At 40.4% G+C, this 19,561-nt stretch overlaps 1 protein-coding gene across 4 annotated transcripts; it reads right to left on the reverse strand.

Moving 5' to 3' along the window:
* Positions 1 to 8,202: 8,202 nt before the first annotated feature.
* Positions 8,203 to 16,849, reverse strand: LOC124879668. 4 transcript variants are annotated; one of them, XM_047384373.1, is made up of 6 exons: positions 16,779 to 16,849; positions 13,133 to 13,339; positions 12,944 to 13,037; positions 10,290 to 10,783; positions 8,985 to 9,144; positions 8,203 to 8,439 (listed from the first exon to the last, which is right to left on the reverse strand). In XM_047384373.1, exons 4-6 carry the CDS (start codon positions 10,491 to 10,493, stop codon positions 8,252 to 8,254), a joined length of 552 nt encoding a protein of 183 aa, XP_047240329.1. In that variant the 5' UTR covers positions 10,494 to 10,783; positions 12,944 to 13,037; positions 13,133 to 13,339; positions 16,779 to 16,849; the 3' UTR covers positions 8,203 to 8,251. The 4 variants fall into 4 exon arrangements, 2 of the variants coding, with proteins under 2 accessions (XP_047240329.1, XP_047240330.1); XM_047384374.1 differs by lacking the exon at positions 16,779 to 16,849 and adding an exon at positions 16,533 to 16,748; XR_007041078.1 differs by lacking the exon at positions 16,779 to 16,849 and having other exon boundaries at positions 13,133 to 14,893.
* Positions 16,850 to 19,561: the final 2,712 nt, after the last annotated feature.

The following is a 19,561-nucleotide window of genomic DNA, read 5'->3' on the forward strand; positions in this document are numbered from 1 at the left end:
TAGACAACTTCGTGTTATTTAGTAATTCTAAATCTAAGTGTAAAAAGATCTGATGCGGGGCTCCTCAAGGCTCCATTCTCTGGCCACTTTTATTTAACAACAAAATGCTTTTTATTGCTCAGATTATACAAAGTATTACAATAAGTCTTATCATAACTACATGCTGATGACACACAACTGTATATATGTGTGATCACATGACAACAGTCCCTTAGTCATTGGGTGAGTGTCTCTATGATACCAATAAATGAATGTACCAAAAAGGTATCCAACTCAACTAATTTAAATTATTGATGTTTTAACTTAAAAAAAAAAAAAGATTCATGAGCAGAAACTGGCATAAAAAGTTTATCGTTTAAGTCAATTTGCTTTTAGAGAATGCTTTTCAGTATTGAATTTAAATCTAGGAAGACTTATTTCTCTCTCACTGTTCAAAGCTGGTCTGAAACCCCATCTATTTATATTAGCCCATTCGTCTGAACTTATGCTGGTGTACATCTGTCAATATTATTATTCTTTTGTCTTATCTTATTGTATGTTTGCTTTTAGCTGTACAGTTTTCTTGAGTCTCCTTAAAGGCACCTCTAAATAAAATGTTATTATTATTGTTATTATTATTACTTGGATAATTCTCATGTAAATGTAGAGAAACAATTTTAAAGTCTTAAAAAGCACAGAATTCCTTTATTTGTATGAGCTATTCTCAATATTCCAAAAATGAAAATCAAGCAATTACAGTAATGTGATTAAATGAAGAAGTAATATTAAAAAATGGCTAAATGAAAACACTTTAAACAGAGCTATTTCACATCCGCATCCCAGAATAAAAATATATTGTGTTAAGTTGCTAAGGTTGTTAGTTAATTCCTTTATAATGTTTAAAATGTGTTTCTCCCACCTAAAATAAATCCAAAAGAAGCTGTTCTTTTTTCCCCTTGTGTTTTTAAATGTTCTGATCAAGTTTAACCACTAGATGTCAGCAAAGTTACAGCAAAAGGCGGCTAAATGAAGAGCAGAATGAGCACTGGGGTCACAGCCTTTGTTAAAACGTTTCCTGGCAACTGGATGTTTCTTTGTTAAATGTGCTGTTTGGGGAGAACTGTCCAAAGCTGTCACTGCTGTAAATAACTAATTCAACAAAACTTACCATGACATAAGTAAAGAGGTAGTGATGGATCAGAACATACAGTCTCTCAAATGAAGTTGGAGTAACTCCTTACTTTATAGTAAAGTCATGTTGTTTCTCAATTGATCTTGTTAGTATTCATTCAGTGAAGAGTGCAGTCATTAAAGCAGGCAACTGAACTTATTTTTCCTCTCTGACATTTTTTGCATTTTGAAGATTAGAAAACTACTGATCTGAACCTTTTAGCATTAATCCTGCAAATATGTTTGAATGGGAACTAATGTGATGATTAAAATTCAAGTTAGCTGTCAAATTTCAGTTAATAATGATGTCTAGTTTCATATTTGCTATTTATAAGCTTTGACCCGTAACCTACTTCATGAACTAATTTGCTTTCAATTCTTTGGATCACTGTGGTTGCTGCCGATATGTATGCATATAGAAATATAAAACCATGGCTGCAGGTGGACACTTAGACATCTAATCAAGTCTTATCTATGTAGGACTGATAAGATTTAAATTGTCTACAGATAAGAGATAAGACTGTTCCTGTGTTAACAAACCACTGCTCTTCAGCCTCATGCATGCCAGTCTAACCTTTGCTGCCATCAAAGCCAATAAGACAAGAACACAGGAGCTGTGTACTTCACATATTCTCTGTCAGGTTGTCTCAGTCACTCCTGGAGTCTCAGGTGCTCCAGTAAAGGAGGAAGTGGGTGAAAGTGAAATGAGGAGATGTCTCCATAGGTGATGTGCATACAAGTTTTATTGCTTGGATAAAATGGGTCACTCCTAATGCCTGACTAATGTTTAACTAACTCAGGTTTTTCTTCAGTGGACAAAAACTGCCATGTAATCAGCTTGTGGATGTGAAAAACACTTTGTTTAACATCATGTGACATACCTATCTAGGCCATGCTGACCGAGAGGAGGGCAAGGACAGAAAATGTCTTATCTGGAAACTGTCAGTTAACAAATATTTTTGATAGCTTTTTTTCCTCAGTTGTAAATTTTACTTAACTACAGATAATCTTATCAAAACCACAGTGTCCTATGGGCAAATGTTTATTAAACCTTATTTATATAATGCCTCCCTGGTAAGGCCTACGCCAGAGTATGGGAGAGGAGAGTCCGGCCGATAGTTGAACCCCGGCTTCAGGAGGAGCAGTGTGGTTTTCGTCCGGGCCGTGGAACACCGGACCAGCTCTATACCCTCTATGGGGTACTTGAGGGTTCATGGGAGTTTGCCCAACCAGTCCACATGTGTTTTGTGGACCTGAAGAAGGCATTTGACTGTGTCCCTTGTGGAGCCCTGTTGGGGGTGCTCCAGGAGTACGGAGTCGGAGGCCCTTTATTAGGGGCTATCCGGTCCCTGTACAAGTGGAGCAGGAGTTTGGTCCGCATTGCCGGCACTAAGTCGGTCCTGTTCCTGGTGCATGTTGGACTCCTGCATGGCTGCCCTTTGTCACAAGTCCTGTTCATAACTTTTATGGACAGGATTTCTAGGCGCAGCCAAGACCCGGAGGGGGTTGGGTTTGGGGACCAGTTGATTTCGTCTCTACTTTTGGCAGATGATGTGGTCCTGCTGGCCTCTCAACCCGCTGGGGCGGTTCGTAGTGTGAAGCGACTGGGATGAGGATCAGCTCCTCCTCCGTTTGTCCTCTTCAGGTTGGAGGGGAGTTCCTGCTTCATATGGAGCACTTGAAGTAGCTTGGGGTTTTGTTCATGACAGAGGGGAGAATGGAGCGGGAGATGGACAGACGTATCGGTGCAGCTGCCGCAGTAATGGGGACGCTGTGCTGGTCTCTTGTGGTGTAGAGAGAGCTGAGCCGAAAAACGAAGCTCTCGATTTACCGGTCAGTCTACATTCCTACCTTCACCACCAGTACAGACTAAAAGTTTGTACACACCTTCTCATTCAAAGAGATTCTTTATTTTCATGACTATGAATATTGTAGCTTCACACTGAAGGCATCAAAACTATGAATTAACACATGTGGAATTATATACTGAACAAAAATGTGTGAAACAACTGAAAATATGTCTTATATTCTAGGTTCTTCCAAGTAGCCACCTTTTGCTTTGATTACTGCTCTGCACACTCCTGGTATTCTGTTGATGAGCTTCAAGAGGTAGTCACCTGAAATGGTTTTCCAACAGTCTTGAAAGAGTTCCCAGAGATGCTTAGCACTTGTTGGCCCTTTTGGCTTCACTCTGCGGTCCAGCTCACCCCAAACCATCTTGACTGGGTTCAGGTCCGGTGACTGTGGAGGCCAGGTCATCTGGCGCATCACTCTCCTTCTTGGTCAAATAGCCCTTACACAGCCTGGAGGTGTGTTTGAGGTCATTGTCCTGTTGAAAAATAAATGATGGTCCAACTAAACGTAAACCGAATGGAATAACATGCCGCTGCAAGATGCTGTGGTAGCCATGCTGGTTCAGTATGCCTTCAATTTTGAATAAATCCCCAACAGTGTCACCAGCAAAGCACCCCCACACCATCACACCTCCTCCTCCATGCTTCACGGTGGGAACCAGGCATGTAGAGTCCATCCGTTCACCTCTTCTGCGCCGCAGAAAGACACGGTGGTTGGAACCAAAGATCTCAAACTTGGACTCATCAGACCAAAGCACAGATTTCCACTGGTCTAATGTCCATTCCTTGTGTTCTTTAGCCCAAACAAGTCTCTTCTGCTTGTTGCCTGTCCTCAGCAGTGGTTTCCTAGCAGCTATTTTACCATGAAGGCCTGATTCACACAGTCTCCTCTTAACAGTTGTTCTAGAGATGTGTCTGCTGCTAGAACTCTGTGTGACATTGACCTGTTCTCTAATCTGAGCTGCTGTTAACCTGCGATTTCTGAGGCTGGTGACTCGGATGAACTTATCATCCGCAGCAGAGGTGACTCTTGGTCTTTCTTTCCTGGGGCGGTCCTCATGTGAGCCAGTTTCTTTGTAGCACTTGATGGTTTTTGCGACGGCACTTGGGGGCACTTTCAAAGTTTCCCAATTGTTCAGACTGACTGACCTTCATTTCTTAAAGTAATGATGGCCACTCATTTTTCTTTACTTAGCTGCATTTTTCTTGCCATAATACAAATTCTAACAGTCTATTCAGTAGGACTATCAGCTGTGTACTGTATCCACCTCCTGCACAACACAACTGATGGTTATAAGGCTTGAAATCCCACTTATTAAACCTGACAGGGCACACCTGTGAAGTGAAAACCATTTCAGGTGACTACCTCTTGAAGCTCATCAACAGAATGCCAAGAGTGTGCGGAGCAGTAATCAAAGCAAAAGGTGGCTACTTTGAAGAACCTAGAATATAAGACATATTTTCAGTTGTTTCAAACTTTTTGTTCAGTATATAATTCCACATGTGTTAATTCATAGTTTTGATGCCTTCAGTGTGAAGCTACAATATTCATAGTCATGAAAATAAAGAAATTTCTTTGAATGAGAAGGTGTGTCCAAAGTTTTGGTCTTTACTGTATGTCCATGAACTTCTGGTCATGACCGAAAAAACGAGATCCCAGATACAAGCGGCTGAAATGAGCTTCTTCCGTAGAGCCGCTGCTCCTCCACATCGAAAGGAGCCAGTTAAGGTGGCTCGGGCATCTATACTGGATGCCTCCTGGACGCCTCCCTCGGGAGGTGTTCCAGGCATGTCCCTCCAGGAGGAGGCCCAGGGGACGGCCCAGGACACGCTGGAGGGACTATGTCTCTCGGCTGGCCTGGGAACATCTTGGACTCCCAGGAGGAGGTTTCTAGGGAGAAGGACGTCTCGGTGTCTCTACTGACTCTGCTGCCCCCACGATCCGGACCCTGATGAAGTGGAAGACGACGAGTACGAATATGAGTAGTGTGTACCATGTGAAACCCTGTGTACATTGACTATATAAAAAAGGACATATAACCTTTCTTTTTTCCTCACTGCATGACATTAAATCAGACTTTTTCCTGCTTCGGGTAATTTAAGATTACAATAAAGTTATTTGTTAAATGTCTGAATAAAGACAATGAGAAATATTTAGAGAATTTTCAAATTACTTCATATTCAGAAGTTCACCTATAAATTCACTCTAAACCTTTAACCTGTATGACCTGGGTCAAGCATTTTGCGTATCATTCCACAGGTTTGCTGGAATTTTGGCCCGTTTATCCTGACCTAGTGTAGCTGGGTCAAGTTTGTAGGCTTGTAGTCTTGCTCATACACCTTTTCAGCTCTACCCACGTTTTTTTTATGTGAGGGCTTTGTTATGGCCACTGCAAAACATTGACTCTGCTGTCCTTAAACCAATTTGTTTTTATGGTCATTATTCATGACCGCATAAAGACCCATTTAACTTCATGGCTGATGTTTTGAGATGGTTCTTTAACATATTCACATAATGTTCTTTTCTCATGATGCCATCTATTTTGTGACGTTGTCATGCAACAAAACAGCCACACGAAATAATACTGCTGCTCCTGTACCTCACAGCCAGAAGTCAGGATGTAGTTTTTGGATGGAAGGCCGACAGGCAGGAAGCAGCGCGGTGAGTAGAAGGCTTTTCATAATAAAAAGTGAAAACTTACAGCCAGGCTTGAAGTGGCAGAAGCAGGTATGAACAGAAGCAGACATAGACATGGACATGTTTGGCATAGTAAAACAGTATTCACCCACAAGGAGTGAAAAAACTGATCAGTATTTATATAGTATGGTGGAGGAGAAAACAAGGAGGCTGATTATTCATTCCACCTGTGTTTGTTAATGGCTACGACTCCGTACTCCTGGAGCACCCCCAACAGGGCACCACAAGGGACACAGTCAAATGCCTTTTTCAGGTCCACAAAACACATGTGGACCGGTCGGGCAAACTCCCATGAACCCTCGAGTACCCTGTAGAGGGTATAGAGCTGGTCCACGGCCCGGACGAAAACCACACTAGTGACAGAGAGTGAAATGAAAACATGACTGGAACTTAAGCAGAAATACAAGGACACAATCTTACCTAAGGAAATGTCTTACAGCTATGTCACAACTAAAATACACCATAAACAGAAACAGAAGAAACTATATTAAAAGAAACTAACTTGTAACACACCACCTAAAGAGCATAAACAATAACAACCAGAGGCAAGACCCTAAACAAAACTCAAATCAAGTGTTGGGACCCAGCCATGGATTTCAACATTAAAACTCCGGTACACACTTTTCTGGAACTTTCAAAATAAATTGCATTTAACTGACTTCCAGCAACTGAGGAATTAGAGGAAAATTAGTGACAGCTAATGAGTAAACTATGTTTACAGAGATGAAGCCGCTGCCACTATTAATGCTTTGACAGTTTTGCAAAACAGTATGAACTACCCAGAGAATATTTCCACCATTTAAAGACAGCTTATTTTCAGGGATGTTATGCTCCAGGTCTTGAAGAAGACCACACTTTCAAGTCTTTGTTTCTTCACAACCTCCACGTAAGCGTGTAGTATGATGTGACCATGCATTACATAAGAGAGAATCTCTCCATGCAAGAGATTCGTAGATATGCTCAGCTTGTGTGGGAAACACGTGTCCGTTCAGACAGAGCAGGAAAAGGCAAAGTTAGAGTGTTATACATTCAAACAGAGAACAGGCCTATGAAGAAGAGCAAAGTAACTCCCCAAGTGATGCAACAGAACCAGGGGGGTGGCCAAAAGACAAGCAGTCAGTTAAAAGACAAACACCTTTTCACAGTGCAACATCAAACTGTAAGGTTGGTGGTAAAGAGTGGAGCCACTCCAAAGATGTCATCACAAAGGAGGAGTTTGAGATGACCTGCAGGTGCGTTATAACTGAGGTAACGGTGTTCCTAAAAGACATGGCAAGTTGTTGCAGTCCAGAATCAACCCTGTAAAATCTATCAAACAAGGTATGAAGATGGTAAATAATTCCCAACACCCTATATTCTGTTTTAATCTTTTCCTTTCTCATGGTTTTGAACTTCAGAAATTAAGGTTTAAAAGCAGTATTATTATGGTGTGAAGATTATTACATGACTTTTGTTTTTGTTTTTTCCTCTTTAAAACATTTTATTAGTGTTAGTCTCTGCCCAAGCCTGCCTCACTCCTGTCCAAACACTAACCTCTGAACCAAAATGAACTGTTGAACTCTGCCTACCTACAGGAAACCAGTGACTCTTTACACATGGCTGAGGACGGATGTTTAGCCCCAAAGACTGTGGACTTCATCCCATTCTTTGGAACTAAAAGGGGGGATGTTGGGACCCAGCCATGGATTTCAACATTAAAACTCCGGTACACACTTTTCTGGAACTTTCAAAATAAATTGCATTTAACTGACTTCCAGCAACTGAGGAAAGGGGGGTAGCAGCAGACTTCCCATGATGCCACTTTCTGAATAAGATCACCCCCTCTACAACAAGCCAACCTCATGCTGGTGTTCATCGGGATAGGAGGGGGACAAAGTGCGCTGATGTCTCTTTGCTGCCCAGCCAGCATGTTCAGATGGGCCCCATATGGGTTAAGTACAGGCTGCAAATATAGGTCCCAAATGGGTTTGTCCGTGGGTTTCATGGAGGCCCCACATGTATTGCCCATGTGGGCCTCATGTGGGATCTACCTGGGCTTAACATGGGACCTTTCTGGGCAATTCATTTGGGACCCATGTTGGCCTCAGCTCTGCCTGCAGAAATGGACCCACTGGATCTTGTATGGGGCCCAAGATTATCTACCCAGGCTTTACATGGTGCCTATCTGGGCAATTTGTCTAAGACCCACATAGACCCCATATTACTGCCTGGGAAAAATAAATCTCACTGAGCCTTAAGAGGGCACCAACAGGACCTTAAAACAGCTTCCAAGTTGATTTGACAACAATTTCCCATATGGCTCTACATGTGGGTCTCTATGAAAGTCAAGTCTTAAAATGAAACACTGGCAAAAATATAAAATACTGCATTTTAAAATGTTGCTTAATTTACAACATAAAAAATACAATACACAGCTGTAAATGAGACAAACAAGTTTAATATCCAATGTTTCCTCTATAAAAACTAACCATACCATGTTACTGTTTGAATACTGAACTGTGAACGTGTTATGGGCTGAATCCTCTGAGTTATGAAACTTTTACTAGCAGAATCAGTATTCGATTTGTGTTTGATCTTGGGACTGAAGGGCCAGTGTTTCACCCCGTTTAGTGAGCTCCCGCTGTGTTCGCAACGCCCGTTTCCCTCCTCTGTCACGAGCACCAGTGAACCATTTTGAAAGAGCCTTCTCTGCATCCTTCTTGTTGATGTCCTTTGTTAGGATGTTCGTCTTCAGTGCTCCTGGAAATAAATGGAAGGGTCAACTTAGAATTTCTAAGTTGTTTTGTGGAATAAATTTCAAAATAAATGTTGCATTGGTGCATTTTTTGACTGAAGCAATTTATACTCTGGAGTGACTTCATAGTCTGGAAAATATTGTACTTGACCAATAAATTATCTCTTCTCCTAAATAAATGGAGCAATAAACAAAATGCAACTGCATGGAATTCATTACATGAAAAGTTCCATGTAGGTTTTAATGAAAAAAGATACTTTTGACATGCATCATAAGATTGAATACCATAACTACCATTTGAAGTCACAGTAACAGTTTATGGTACCCTATCCAACTATTTTTGAACTTTCTAGGTTTAAGTAATTCTAAAACTGTGGTAAAATATCTTTTTAGTTATACTGCAACTAGATAATGGTTAACAAGACTAGGTCAAAAGTATGGCTGACCCCATCTATCTGGGATTCTATTGAAATGTCTGAATTGTGTGATCTGGCAGAGTGAGTTTTTGTTTGGTAGTGTGATTGTGCTGTCCCAATGTCTGTGAAATTACCATAAATGAGGTCAAAAAGACGAAGCTCCCTGAAAGGCCTCTTCCCATGATGCCCGCAGAGGTTGTATTCCAGTGCCAGGTCAGGTGACATTATATATGACATCATTCTTCGGGTGGCATCGTCTACCGAAGCACCTCCTATTTCTCCAACCATGATGACCTAAGAATATATGGTGAAAAACAGAGAGGTCCATTGTCACTTAGATGATTACTACTATTACCATTTTGTATTTTAGAATTCGTCATTATGAAATATTTTTTGCTATGATTTAATTCTAGATTAAACTCTAAAATAGCCTCATTTAATTTCCTCCAAAGTAAACACTGAAAGATGTTTTTATAATTTACTGGTAAACGAGATCACTGGTATTGCTCGCAAAAATTTACCTTCTCGAAATTTTAGAATGAGGACCATCAACACATTACAATTATAAATCCCAATTAATCTCTAAACTTTCATAGATTACTTGTGAATCTTGTCAGCACAATGTAAGAAGTGTTTAACGCTTTTTGGATCATTTTCAATCAATCATATTGAGTCTTCATTCATTATTTTTCCATGTGAAAAAAATTCACAAATTCTAAATAAATTTTACTCATTGCAAAATTTATTTAGAATTTCTGCGTCGAACAACTTACTAAGGTTTTTCAAAGTAAATGTCTTTTGGTGGAATGACAGCATAGTGGGCCTTGACAGCAACTTTTTCCCAATGAAATAAACCGTCGAGAACACTGGCATGCTATGCTTTATCAACAGTTGTGTTCACATCTTTCATCTGATCATGGTGACATGTTTATTTCCATTAACATAAAATGTATCTTCAGTTGAAGCAGATTTAATTGCACACCACTGCTGTTTGTTACACTAACAGTGAACTGATAACTGGTGTTTTGTACAATAATAAATATGTAAATACTCTGTATTTCAGTGGCAAACTGGGAAAATTTCATTTTATTTGTTCACCAGTTTTGTACACTTGGGATAAAAAGATAAACTGTTAAATTTGGACTTGTTCCCTGAGTGTCTCTTCACCCCCCACCCTTTCAAGACTAGTTGACGAGTCTTAATTAAAAACTTGGTCTAGCTGGCAGGGAAATTAGTTGCCAGAAACATCATTATCAATGGCAGCATTAAGCAATTTGTTTTGGCAACGTTTACCGCTGCAATATATATGGGTCTGTTATGCTACATGTGACGCTTCTGACTGATGATCCATGCAGCCAGCAGCTGTTAAATAAGTGACTGACAGAGATCCTAAAAGCAAGTGCAAATGCAGAAAAAAAGCTAATAAGATTTGAACTTACAACCCCTGACATGAACTCTGAGTCTGACAGCTTCTCATTCATGGTCTGGACATCATCAACTGTTGTTAATGGAAACACTGCTCCCTGAGGCAGTTCGATCAACACTGAAGCTTCTCTTTGCTTAAGCAAAGTATTGAGCATTTTGCCATGCACTTTCTGTGTTTCCTTCACTCCCTCAATTAAAGTTATCAGTTTAATAAACATGGCTTCTCCAACGCTCCTGGCAGTGTTTGAGCATGATGAGGCTTGATGAGACGGGGTGGCACTCGGGCTTCTTAGAGTCGCCGTGGCACTCGGGCTCTTCACAGTCGCCGTGGCATTATAGTCATTAGATGGATTACTGGTGCTTCTTGGGTAAGCATGAAGGCTGGTTACTCTTACAGCTCTTATATGGTTTTAAATTGCTGCTAAAATCAAGGGGTGGAGAAGGTGGCAGCTCATCATCGCAACATGTGTCAGAGTCCTCTTCACTCGTTTCAAGGGCCTGGACTTGCCTATTTTCAGATAAAAAGCATGTTAGAAAAAAGTTGCTCAAATGTTATAAAGACAGCACTAGGTCTACAGACAATAATATATTGCTAATTAAATAACTTGAACAAGATTGTGCATTACCCAGCATTCCATCCTTCTGTTTTTGTTTCCATTTGTTGAAACAATAATACTAATTGCCTACGGGGCCATTATTGGTGCAAAATTATTTGTGTGTGCGTGTGAAGACCTGTGCATGTGTGTTTTGATCTGTGTGCGTCATAATATTTTAAAGTCATAGTGTCTCAAGAATAACCTCCGTGATTTTCTAAGCATAATAGTTAATTGATTGTGTCAAAGAAACTTAAATTAGCAGTTATACGCCAGTAGCCTATGATGCAAAGATTTGCAAGCTTTTTATTTTTAAGCATTTACTGACTCATTAATGTTCACTAAAGTTCAAGTGTAATGCCACCCTGCGTGTATGTATATATGTACCATTCTTAAAAACTCGAAATGAACCTATTAGGTAACAGGTTCAGTCTTGCAGCTGAAAAAGCTGGAGCTTCCTACTCCCAAAAATAAACAGGGCTAATGAACCTACAGTGGGTTGTAAAAGTATTCATACCCCTTGAACTTTTCCACATATTGCCACATTAAAACCACAAACATAATTAACTTTTATTGGAATTTTATTTGAAAGACCAACACAAAGTGGTATAGAGTTGAGAAGTGGAAAGAAAATTATACATGATTTTTTTTTTACAAATAAAAAACTGAAACGTGCGGTGTGCAAAAGTATTCAGCCCCCTTTATTTGAGTGCAAACAATTACCTTCAGAAGTTGCCTGATGATTGCTAATGACTAAATAGAACCCACCTGTATGTCATCTAATCTCAGTCCAAATACAGCTACTCCGTGACGGCCTCAGAAGTTGGTTAAGAGAATATTGGGGAGCAAACAGCATCATGAAGTCCAAGGAACACACCAGACAGGTCAGGGATAAAGATATGGAGAAGTTTAAAGCAGGTTTAGGCTATGAAAAGATTTCCCAAGCTTTGAACATCTCACGGAGCACTGTTCAATCCATCATCTGGAAATGGAAAGAGTATGGAACAACTGGAAACCTACCAAGACAAGAAGGAGAGCACGGACCAGAGATGCAGTCAAGAGGCCCATGGTGACTTTGGACGAACTGCAGAGATCTACTGCTAAGGTGGGTGAATCTGTCCACAGGACAACTATTAGACGTGCACTGCACAAATGTGGTGGAAAGAAGAAAGACATTGTTAAAAGAAAACCATAAGAAGTCCCGTTTGCCAGAAGCCATGTGGGGGACACAGCAAACATGTGGAAGAAGGTGCTTTGGTCAGACGAGAGCAAAATTTAGCTTTTTGGCCAAAATGTAAAACACTATGTGTGGAGGAGAACTAACACTGCAGATCACGCTGAACACACCATCCCCACTGTCAAATATGGTGGTGGCAGCATCATGCTCTGGGGCTGCTTCTCTTCAGGAGGGACAGGGAAGGTGGTCAGAGTTGATGGGAAGATGGTTGGAGCCACATACAGGGCAATCTTGGAAGAAACCCTGTTGGAGTCTGCAAAAGACTGGGGCGGAGGTTCACTTTCCAGCAGGACAACGAGCCTAAACATAAAGCCAGGACTACAATTGAATGGTGTAAAACAAAACATATTCATGTGATAGAATGGCCCAGTCAAAGTCCAGACCTAAACCCAATAGAGGATATTTGGCAAGATCTGAAAACTGCTGTTCACCAACACTCTCCATCTAATCTGACTGAGCTTGAGCTGTTTTGCAAAGAAGAATGGGCAAAAATTTCAGTCACTAGATTTGGAAAGCAGGGAGAGATATAACCTTAAAGACTTGCAACTGTAATGGCAGCAAAAGGTGGCTCCACAAAGTATTGACTCAGGGGGCCTGAATACTTTTGCACACCGCCATTTTCAGTTTTTTGCAAAAAAAAAATCCATGAACCATGTATAATTGTCTTTCCACTTCACAATTGTATACCACTTTGTATTGGTCTTTCACATTAAATTCCAATAAAATAAATTTATGTTTGTGGTTGTAACGTGACAATAAAATTTTATAAGCCTCTAAAAATATAGTTTCTTAAGCACAGAAATTTAGTTCCAGTGCTTTCTGTGATAGGTACATTTACCTTCTTTGTCTCTTCTGTGGAATATCGTTGTCTGTTTGAAGATCAGATGTAGCCTCTGCTCGTGCAAGCTTGCGTCGAGCATCTTCATATGTGTCTGTCAAGCAACAAAAACAAAACACATGGTTCAAGATAAGTTGTTACACTTACACACCCCCCCTCCAAAAAAAACAACAAAACCAGCTATCTTACTTGCATCTCCAAGTACAAGTCCTCCATGACTCATCTGGTCTTAGGCACTGTTTAACTGCCTTGGTGATATTAAGTTTGAGGCCTACTGGCCAAAAACACTCAGTCTTGTCCTCATCAGTAAACCAACACGATGGGATGATATCCATTAGAGCCCTTCCTTCATTTGTCACTTCCTCTCTGAACTCCACAATGTTGAAGAGAGGCATGCTGCAAAGTTCATATGAGGTAAATCAGCAGCCATGTAACAGAGGAAAAGCCACATTTTTATCATGTCCAGGAAGCAGCACAACTTTTTTTGTCAAGTCAGTCACAGGCACACTATGAAGTCTTTCAGATAGTTTTGTCACTTTTCTGACCCCCAGGCAAGAAAAATCTATAGGATAATTGTAAAAGCATCCTTGTCTCTCATAAAACTGACACACAGCATACATTTCTCCTGATGCAAACTCCACAATGTTTCTCACAACAGCAACTTTTCCCCCAACATCAAAACAGTTGTTGCCTTGAGAGCAAGAAATTATGTTTCCCTCATATATATACTTTTTGTAATGTACACAAGGAGGATAGTTTGAGAGAGTTGGACCACAGACATGTGGTGGCTGAGGCTTGTTTCTCATTTTTTTGATCTGAGGAGGACAGCTAGTTTTTTCACCTAAGCGCCGTACAACTTGTTGGACAGGGTACTGTGGTCTTCTGACCAGCTGTTTTAATGTGCCCAGATAATTTTCGAAAGGGAAACATGAAATATTGTCCAGGGGACCAAACCTTCTTGCATCATCAGCCAGATGTATAAGACAGTGTGTGTTGTACACAAGGTGCTCTGTCCCATAAATTTTTTCAAAGTTGGTCACATAACATTTCAACAGTTTGTCTGCATAATCACAGTATTCAATGCACAAAGCTGGGCTGAGTAGAATTCTTATTGCTACAGACAGCAACATGAAGTTCTTATACAGTCTTGTAGGTAAACGTCCTTTAAGAACCACAGGGACAGTGTATAACAAAAATTGTCTGAATTCAGTGGCCTTCCACTGACTGTATTCCATAAGTGACCGTGGCTTTCGAGCAAAATTTCTTGGGAGATGTCCTCTAATTAGCTTCAAATGGCCGGAGATAACTGTGATGGTGGTTGCAGAAATCCGACAACGTAAAGGTCCTTTGATCCACAGACTCACAAGTTTTCGAACGTTTCCTAAGCAAACTAAATGCATGTAGTCAAGAACAAAGCTTGACACCATTCCTATGCCTAGCTCTTGTAGGGGGGAAACACCACGATGGTGCTCTTCATCTGCCATATTTTGAAACTCTAAATCTGTTCTAAGTGGTGCGGCCAGATTAGGAAATACAACCCTGTTGTCCATGTGAACCCCATGCTCTGTACAGCGTTCACAGGAACTGTAACCCGAATGACCCTTGATACATTTTAGGAAGGCACGGGCTGGGGCATCACATATGAAGGCATCTGGAAGTGCAATATTGTAATGCATTCCATTGTACTGTAAACCCTCCTGGGTTATATGCTTCAGGTCCTGGATGAAGTCCTTAAGATATTCCTCTACAGAATTGGGCTTTGTAGAACCTGCATACAGACCAATAATAATAACATTACATCCGGGAATTTCTTTGACTTTGGCCAAAATAGGCCATAACTGCATTTTAGAGCTTCGGAACAGGGGCAATCCATCAATGTTAACACGAAGAGTCAGAGTCTCAGCTGAAGGTCGATGTTGTTGTGATAGCAGCGAAATCAGAGCATTTGATACCCCAAAATGATGATAACACCCATCTCCAATGTCTTTGACGTCACATGTTTTTAAAGTTGATAATAGAGTCCTTGGATCTTTTGGTAAATCCAAGCCGCACTGCACCAAAATTTGTAATATTTCTGAAAGGGCACTGTGTGAAATGTTGCAACTTGCTGCCCAATCAGCCAACTTCTTTTTGACATCAGTGCAAGGCACAGTGTCTTCGATACAACTGTCAGAATCAACTTCTTCATTGCTGTGACTGGAATGGATGTCACAATCAGATTCTTGGTCATCTTCATATTGGGTTGCCTGCAAATTCAACTCTTCCACATGAACCTGGCTTTCTGTTTCAGGGACATGGGCTGGATTTGAAGTCACACTATTTTTGAGACCATAATTTTCCAAAATGAGCAAGTGCTCTGCAACTCTTGCTTTAATTCGTCTCCGTTTGGTTCGCGGGCTACAACAGTAATCCATGTTTGGATCTGAAACAAAGATTTTAATAGTTTGACATTATTGGTGATCATAGTATACAAGTGCTGAACATGTTTGGAGTGAGTCTGAGTCCTAAACAGAATGGCACAAGCATAAAACTCTGAGCAGCAGCCACTCCCTGTTCTGCAAGTGTTTTTAATTATGTCTGTGCAATAAATGTGTATCTTTGTCTCAACACAATTTCATTATGGTCATACAATGACAATAAAGAATCGTGAATCTTTAGGTGAAAATCAACCAGAAACTCAGTGCGATACAGAGGGTTAATACTGACATGAAATAATTACTTTTTCAAGGTGCTCCGGAATCCTGCCATTTGTGTAAAATATTGGGATAGTTGCTGAAACTGGCTTAGGGGGGCTCAGCCCCACTTTGAATATTTTTCACCAGGGAGGTTACTGTAGAAGCCCATAGCGTGAGCCTACAGATCAACTGGTGAGACCAGACCCGAAAGTACAGCCCAGAGGCGCTAAACGTGAAGCCTCTGGCTCTGCAGACACTATTTAGTGCCTGAAGGTACATGTCTACTGGACGCCTATGTTCCATATCCATAGCAGCGCTTTCTGAATTCTGCACACTTGGTGAGCGAGCACTTGGAGTCTAGCAATCTATATAACGAGGCTGTCCTTTAATGGCAATTTAATACAGGACACCTATCCTCTACCTGGACCTGATCTGACAAAAGCGTAGACAACATGGCGGGCTGCTTTGGGCGCCAAAATGGCAGTCAAACTTTCTTCTTCCTTACTAAAACAAATCAGTTTTATTGCTACACATTTCACACAGACAATGATAAGAAGCGGGCATTTCTCAGATTCTCTACGCTTCCAGTGGCCGCATACCTTCACTTGATTTTGCTTTGAAGACCAGGAGCAAAAGCCTCAGAACTAAAAAAAGACGGTACTGTTACTCTTTAGGAGGTGGATAACACGACAGTGTTTAAAAAACGAACCACGCAAATATTCCGAAGATTGGAGAGAAATTCACATATTTTAACACAAGATGTTGTATATTAGCCACAGTGTAGGAAGTAAAAAAAAAAAAAGTGGCGGCAGGATGTCAGGAAGAGTGCTGATCCAGAAGGCATTGGAAACAGCACAAAGCTAAAAGGCAAAGCTATAAATGATTTTTTTTTTTAAATCAGACTCCAGCCTCACCTCGACTTTCATGGATGTATCTCCTGCCTGCTCTATTTTAGGTGGTTTCAAACGTGAGCCTTCTACCGGGCTAACTACCGCTATCCGGCAAGGTCAAGTATGCTCAGTCAGCTAGCTAACTTTAAACTTTAAACCGCATAATCCTCCTAAACATTATAAGTCAATTTTACACGTAAAATTAACAACGACATTATGGACTCTAACACGGGGAAAGCTTCTGAACATAGTTTTAACAGTTAGTCTGACCTTAGCAAGGACATCTCAGTTCACTGTGGAAGATGGAAAGTGAAAAATTCGAGCTGAAGCTGCTTCTGTTAAAAATATCCATCCGCCAGGGTTGTCCGTGTGAGCATCCAGCACAATTTACCCAGGCACAAACCATTTTAAGCAGGTTTAATGTGCGAACTTTCCCCCCTTTTTCGCTTTCTCTCTCTACCTCTCTCTCATATCCTGAAGATACAGAATTATGACGCTGATTTTATCAAAAAAGATTTTGATCGGGAACTATTTTTTGAAGCGGATGAATACTTTATAGTGCTTTTGTACAATTTTGGATATGGGTTAGATACGAGTTTATTGCTATTATTGTTTTTTTGTTGGTTTATTTAGTTTTTTTACCAATACTGATATCTTATATTGGAATGTAAATTCTTTAAAAGGAAGATATTTTAGGCAAATTATGTTTTAGGTATTTTAGAAATGTGTTTTCTTCCATTAAATAGGCCTAATCATAATTAGAAATTAAATACCTCAATTGAAAAACTTAATTACATTTATATGTCTGTGCAAGCAGATGAAAAATACCATCAATCGAATTTATGATTATGGTAAAAAATCAAAATTAGAATATCTACAATGTATAAAATGCCCCTGCATTATTTTATTTTTTTAAAGAAAATCATATAGCGTAGATTAAAGAATTGAAGAACATTAAAGATTTTCAGATCAATATTTCTATTTTGATATTTCAATAATTTGGTCTTCATGTTCTTTGTGGTATTTGCACATGGCTTCAGAATATTTTTTGTTATTTTTCCAACAATTTCAGTGGATCAATGGAGTTCAATGGAACTGCCCCCCATGTCCAGGTGGGTCCCATATGGGTTATGCACGGGCTGCACATATGGATCCTGTGGGAGTGGTGGCCTAGTGGTTAGAGAGAAGGGCGTTTGCATCCTGGAGAGGTCGCAAGTTCCCCAGTTCGAAACACAGCCTGCCACTCTAGGTCCCTGAGCAAGACCCTTAGCCCCTAAATACTCCCTGGGCGCCGCACAATGGCAGCCCACTGCTCCCTAAGGGATGGGTTAAATGCAGAGGACAATTTTTGCTGTAATGTACAATTAACAAAATCAAGGTTATCATAATTATTATTATTTTGGCAGTTTATCACCTGCGTTTGGATAAATCGACCATTGTATTCTCAGCAACTGCCTTCATCTTAGGTTTTAAAGAGGTTATGGTAACCATTTCTTTTTTTTTTTTTGCCTTTGCCTATCCCATTGAAGTAGTGACTATACCCTGACACTACTTTCTCAGTCAGACTCTCAGACAGCACAAGATAGAACATTCAACAAGCTGTGTCTAATGGTTAAAGTCCAAAAGTGGGAGTTAAACAAATGCTAGAATCAACAAGTTCATTTAAGCCTGACTGGCTGTTGACTGGATGTTATTTTTCAGAATGATGTTGCTTTGTGAGCAAATTAGCTATAATGTATGGCAGAGTTGTTGTTTTTTTAATTAGTATAGATAAGTTCAGTGAGCTCTTACCACTGGTTGCCACATCGTTGCAGATCCCGAAAATTTGAAAGGCCTGTTCCTGTTGTCTGGCAAATGTCAACCAGCACATGTCCGCACATAGGCTCAACAGCAATCAGTATCTACAACGGCTCTTTGAAGAAACCTACATAATATGAGCTACAACAACATTTAATTTCCCTTTGGGATTAATAAAGTATTTTTGAATTTTCATTGAGTTTGAATTAAGCATGGAAAACAGAAAGAGAAGAAGAGAACTGAGAACTTGAGAACCCAAATTGTGGTAAAACATCAACAGCATCAAGGTTAGTCTATTTCCAGAGATCTGTGTTCCTTTGTCCACATTATGCAACATAATTAAGAAATTTACAACCCAAGGCACCACAGCTGACCTCCCTGGACGTGGACGGAAGAGAAAAACTGAATGGTTGTAACGCAGGATAGTCTGAATGGTGGATATGCTGCCTACAACAACTTCTAAAGAAATTCAACCTCACAAAATGTCTTGTGGACAGATGAGACTAAGATAGTTTTTTGGTAAAGCACATCATTCTACTGTTTACTGAAAACAGATGAGGCCTACAAAGAAAAGAACACATTACAGTCAAATATGGTGGAGGTTCAAAGATATTTTGGGGTTGTTTTGCTGCCTCTGGCACTGGGTGCCTTGACTGTGTGCAAGGCAAAATGAAATCTGAAGATTACCCAAAGATTTTGGACCGCATTAGGACCCAGTGTCAGAAAGCTGGATTTTGCGTTCTAGGTCATCGATCTTCCAGCAGGACAATGACCCCAAACATATCTCCAAAGCACCCATGGATGAAAAGAAAGTGCTGGCGAGTTCTGAAGTGTCCAGCAATGAGTCCGGATCTAAATCCCACTGAACATCTGTGGAGAGATCTTACAATTGCTGCTGGGAGAAAGCATCCCTCATATATGATATAGCTGGAGCAGTTAAGGAGTAGCCCAAAATTCCAGAGGAGAGGTGCAAGAAGATGGTTATAGAAAGCAACTGATTTCAATTATTTCCAAAGCAACCAAATATTAAAAGTTGAGGGTGCCAATCATTTTGCCCAGCTCTTTTTTTATGAGTTTTGTATTGTCAAATTTGCCTGTTTTTTCTCTACTTTTTGCCATAGGCTCCATTCCATGTAGGTCCTGTATGGGCTGCCCATGTGGGCTCCCCATGTGGAGACCATATAACAAAATCTATATGGGCCCCATATAATGATACTCAGTTCTGGCCCATGCCTATTGAACCCCCATAGGCTCCA

This window comes from Girardinichthys multiradiatus, chromosome 13 (genome assembly GCF_021462225.1).
Source record: "Girardinichthys multiradiatus isolate DD_20200921_A chromosome 13, DD_fGirMul_XY1, whole genome shotgun sequence".
NCBI classification, from domain to species: Eukaryota; Metazoa; Chordata; class Actinopteri; order Cyprinodontiformes; family Goodeidae; genus Girardinichthys; species Girardinichthys multiradiatus.

Bases quoted from the DNA above. Each gene is read 5' to 3' on its own strand.
- LOC124879668 (XM_047384373.1), bottom strand. From the start codon at position 10,493: ATGTTTATTAAACTGATAACTTTAATTGAGGGAGTGAAGGAAACACAG. The intron at 9,145-10,289 runs GTAAGTTCAAAT...ATATATTCTTAG, and splicing joins CAGAGTTCATGTCAGGGGTT to GTCATCATGGTTGGAGAAAT. The intron at 8,440-8,984 runs GTAATTTCACAG...ATTTATTTCCAG, and splicing joins TCTTTTTGACCTCATTTATG to GAGCACTGAAGACGAACATC.